Below are 4,591 nucleotides of genomic sequence, written 5' to 3'. Positions count from 1 at the left end.
AAATAAAGAGATATCTTCCAAGGAAAAATGTCGGCTTTAAACTGTAGAGGTATATAAAACATGGACACATTTTGAAAAGTTGTGTTATGAGATTTTCTATTTACCCAGAAACCCTTGTAAGTTTTAACCCTAAAAATGACAACACCGTCCAGTAGATGAGTTTCATAAAACACCGTCCAGTAGATGAGTTTAATTTGTAGCTAAATCAGATACCCTAGGAGGCTTTGGATCAGGTCCAAACATTGTTTTTAACTTCCGCCATGTTAAATTTAGGTAAAGGCTTTACTTCGATTAAAAATGAAACGTTTACATATAACAATTTTTTCAAGAAAAATTTCTACCCTTGACATAAAACCCTAATCTTAAACCCGTTACGTATACTATCCTATATCATTGTTTAAAATTTAAAAGTACGGTAAACCTTTAAAAGTACCTAAGCTCTTTCAAAATCGCTCTATTGATATACTGATGTACATAGAAATATGGCGCCCAACGCAAAATTCTTTAGTAATCCATTATAAAAGACTTTTTAACCCTTGAGGATTTCAGAAAATAATTTTTCTCCCATGCTATCTGTAGAAGGCAGATTAGCATCCCCACAAATATTATTTTTGATCCCCTGTTCTTTTATAAAAAATAAGTAAATTGAAGATTTTTTTTTCATTTTCAGTAAAAAGGCATCTCACTGCAATTTAGTTTTATTAAAACTAAAATTCTTTGTTTTCTATTTCTTTAAGGTACAAATAGCACGTAATTCTCACTGTAGATGCTCTAGCCAGGGACAACTAAATTATTGGATAATTTAGAGGGCAATAGCACCAACGGCGGTTTCATCACGGAATTTGAGTTTGCCATAGGAGTCCTTATAGAAACCTAAAAGACAAAGGAAAAAACAAGTGATTAATAAAAAATCATTCAAAGGATCAAAAAATGTAGTTAAACATATGCCATTGCTAAGACAAAATACTAACCAGCATCGATTGTTCCAACAAAACTACGCTTGGGAGCCAAGGCCGAGTACAAGGGAGTCAAATGGCCATAGTTACGAACCAATAGAGGCACACCAATTTGATAACCATAACGGTGGACGGCAGCCAAATTCACATCTTCCAATTTGGCGGCGGAGGCTTTGGCGGCAGCAACATCGGTATAAGCCGAGGCGGCGGCTTCAGCATTTTCGGGCGAGTAAACGGGATCGGCATAAGAACGGCCATAGGCTGGAGCAGCCTCGACATAGGCGGGGGCAGCAGCCGAATATGAAGGAGCTGCTCCATAATTGGCCAAAGCACAACCGCACAAACCGAAAATGGCAACGACGGCCAAAGCGATATTCTGTGTGAATTTCATATTGGATCTCTCCTCTAGTCTTTCTTCAGGAAACTAAAGTGTGAAACTAATGTTGACCCAATGCCATAAAAACATTTTTATAGTCAACGAATAAAATGCTCGTCTCCCAGATCTCTTTACCCAGGTTACGTGACAAATTCTTCAAACGCCACAGAACTGTGTGCGAACACATCCAGCGAGAACGGTGTGATGCGGGAGGAGGTTCCATCGAAATCCGCAGTGTCTTTTGTGTTCTTTCATTTCAGTGCGAGCTGTGTTGTTTTTTGTCTTCTATTACGCTATTCCAACCCGAAACCAAGCCATCATCTCCCTCAGAACCCAATTAAAACCGAAAACAACATGACTAACTGACTGACTGGCTATTTGGTTGTTTGGCTGACTAACTGGTTGGATGGTCGGTTGACTGGTCGGTTAGTTGGCTGATTGATTGGTAAAACTACGACGTATGCAGTCTCTTTTGGTTTGGGTTTTTTGGTTTTTACGCGCTGCCTGCATGGGTTTTATTGGCTTTTGTTGCCTCAGGTCTGGTTTCTACTTCGAGCGCGATAGAATTTCCTACAGTTTCATGTATTCAGTTCCGCCGATAAGAAGGAAGTCAATTAAAACAAACGACGAATGCGATGAGAACGACAATATGTCAGTGTGTCAATACGAAAGGTTGTTTTACTTGGAATTGTGAGTGTTTTCTTGTCTCTTCGTTTGTTTGTTTTTTTCTGGTAAAAGTTGAGGTATTTGATAAACTCATAAAGAAAGTTCATGTACATGCGATGCGATATTACATTTCTAAATTTTAATTTTCTTTGCACGTTGTCGAAAAAGAAGTTCGGGCATATGAATAACAACGATACATTTTAGCCACAAACTTGAATTGAACAACTTAGAAAGCATGAGTCGGTTTAATGACAGAAATATACTCTTTAGTGTCCAGCCGCTCAGACGATACAACCAATATAACACCAAAGAAGGCTTCATCAATTTCAGATTTCAAAATATGATATGATTTTTATATATTTTTTTTTTAAATTATGACGGTTTTGTCCTTCATAATATATTTCTCATTGAAAATAATTTCCATTTGGACGTTACATAAATCTGATGAAAAATATCATTATTTTCAAATTTCGGATCAACACCGATACTTACTTCGCCTTATGTGAGATTTAGGGTTGACTGTTTATGATGGAGGCTCCAGAAGGAAATTCCTGCTATCATTCAACATTTAATTTCAGTACACTTTGTGTGTTTGGGGGGAAGGGTTGTTACAAGAAAGAGTTGGCCTATACGCATATTCTAATTAATAACAAGTATGTGAAGTTTCAGCCAAATCCGACTCGAACTTCGCTTTCTACTAAAGATATGATTTTTATACATTCATCTCCTACCCAGCAAAATCGGGTTTTACCATATTCAGTTTGGAACCAGTAACTACGCACACAAAAACATATTAAAGAAGCACAACAAAATTATGTATTTTTGTGGACAAAATGCAGGTCGTATTTATTATCCGATTGAGATGAAATTTTCCAAACAATATTTGTTTAACCCAAAAATACCTCTGTAAAATTTCTTTTTTTTTTTTAGATCGGCTTAGATTTAGATATCATATATATTTTCAATCGATTTCGGGTCAATTGTGCAGCTAATGGCCAATATCAGTCCAAACAACCTAAATTTTCACATCCGACCGAATTTAGCCTAGAAACAAGTATTTCAAATTAGGTTCAGATATAGCTATAGCTCCCATATATATCTTCAAATGATTTGGGGGTTTAAGTCCCTCACTTGCGCAATATACATACCACAAGTATGATATTTGGTACCAGATAACTTAAGAAGCTCAAAAATACCTCTGTCAAATGTTATCGAGATCAGATCAGATTTGGATATATATACACATATATCTTTATCCGATATCATGTTTATTGTGCAATAAATGGTTAATATCGCCCAAATTACCTGAATTTTCACATATCCGACCAAATTCAGCCTAGAAACCAGTATTTCATATTTGGAGAAATTCGGATCAGATATAGCTACAACTCCCTTATATACATTTCATCCGATTTGGTGTTAAAGTCCCTCACATGCATAATATACACTCCACAACATGATATTTTATAGCGGACATCAGATACTTCTAGAAAATACCTCTGCCAAATTGCTTCAATAAATATTTGTTAACATAATCCCTATCGAAGTCGAAGTAATCATGTACTATACAGCCATGTTATTGGGTTTATAGTTGGTATGATCTACTTCACATAAATTCCCAATATAAACTGCCTTGTTATGTGAGCTCTACTAAATACGCGATTTTTGGGTATATAGTGTATTCAGCAATGGAACGATTATTTTCATTAAATGGGGATTAACCTTTATACAGGGGCTATTAAAAACAATGGACCGATATAACCCATTTTTTAAGTTAATAACCCTGAAATTAATCCAAAGCTTTCTATAAATGGTCAAAGCTCTATTTTAAATTGTGCGAAATAAATCTCAAAATATTGGGGTTCCTTTGTACGAGGGCGGTTCGGTAGACTATCAAAGAAAGAGAATAGTTTTTCAAAAATATTTTTATTTTTCAATATAATCTCCTGTAACTTTAATACACTTAGTCCAACGCCTTTCTAGCAATTCAATCCCTTGATTAAAATAGTTTTTCTCAAAGTCTTCAAAATAGTGGTTTACAACTGTAATTGCATCTTCATTTGAGGTAAAACGCTTGCCAGGAAGGATGTTTTTTTAGATTTGGGAACAAGTAAAAGTCATTGGAAGCTAAATCGTGAGAATAAGATGGGTGGTCAAGCACTTGTACTTTTATTCGTCGTTTAATTTTAGCCATTATTAAAACACTCTTGTACCCTGGTGCGTTGTCTCGATGAAAAATTATTTTTTGTGTTGTAAGCCAGGACGTATTTTTCGAATTTGTACATTTATCCAAATTGAACCAAAATGTTGCAAAAGTACTCTGAATTTATTGTTTTAAGATTTTGCAGATAGTCAATCAATAAAATACTTTTGAAGTCCCAAAGCACTACTTCCAGCTTCAGTCCATTGTTTGAATTGTTCTTTTGTCTCTGGAGTTTAGTGGTGAATCCATGTCTCATCAACAGTTATGAAACGACGCTTAGAATTCATTTTATTTCGCTCAAAACGATCCAAACAAGCTTGAGAAATGTTCATTTTTATTCGTTCGAAAGCTTTTTCATCTGTAGTTCTTCATGCCAAAGTATAGGAACTC

The 4,591-nt window shown here is 35.5% G+C and overlaps 1 protein-coding gene across 1 annotated transcript; it reads right to left on the bottom strand.

Moving 5' to 3' along the window:
• Positions 1-686: 686 nt before the first annotated feature.
• LOC101889547 (chorion protein S16) lies at positions 687-1,396 on the bottom strand. Its single transcript, XM_005187906.4, has 2 exons — positions 972-1,396; positions 687-873 (listed from the first exon to the last, which is right to left on the bottom strand). The coding sequence occupies exons 1-2, from the start codon at positions 1,345-1,347 to the stop codon at positions 803-805; spliced, it is 447 nt and encodes a 148-aa protein (XP_005187963.1). The 5' UTR covers positions 1,348-1,396; the 3' UTR covers positions 687-802.
• Between the last annotated feature and the right edge of the window lie 3,195 nt (positions 1,397-4,591).

The sequence above is a fragment of the Musca domestica genome, unplaced genomic scaffold (assembly GCF_030504385.1).
Source record: "Musca domestica strain aabys unplaced genomic scaffold, Musca_domestica.polishedcontigs.V.1.1 45, whole genome shotgun sequence".
Lineage (NCBI taxonomy): Eukaryota > Metazoa > Arthropoda > Insecta > Diptera > Muscidae > Musca > Musca domestica.
This window is presented reverse-complemented; position numbering and strand designations above follow the sequence as displayed.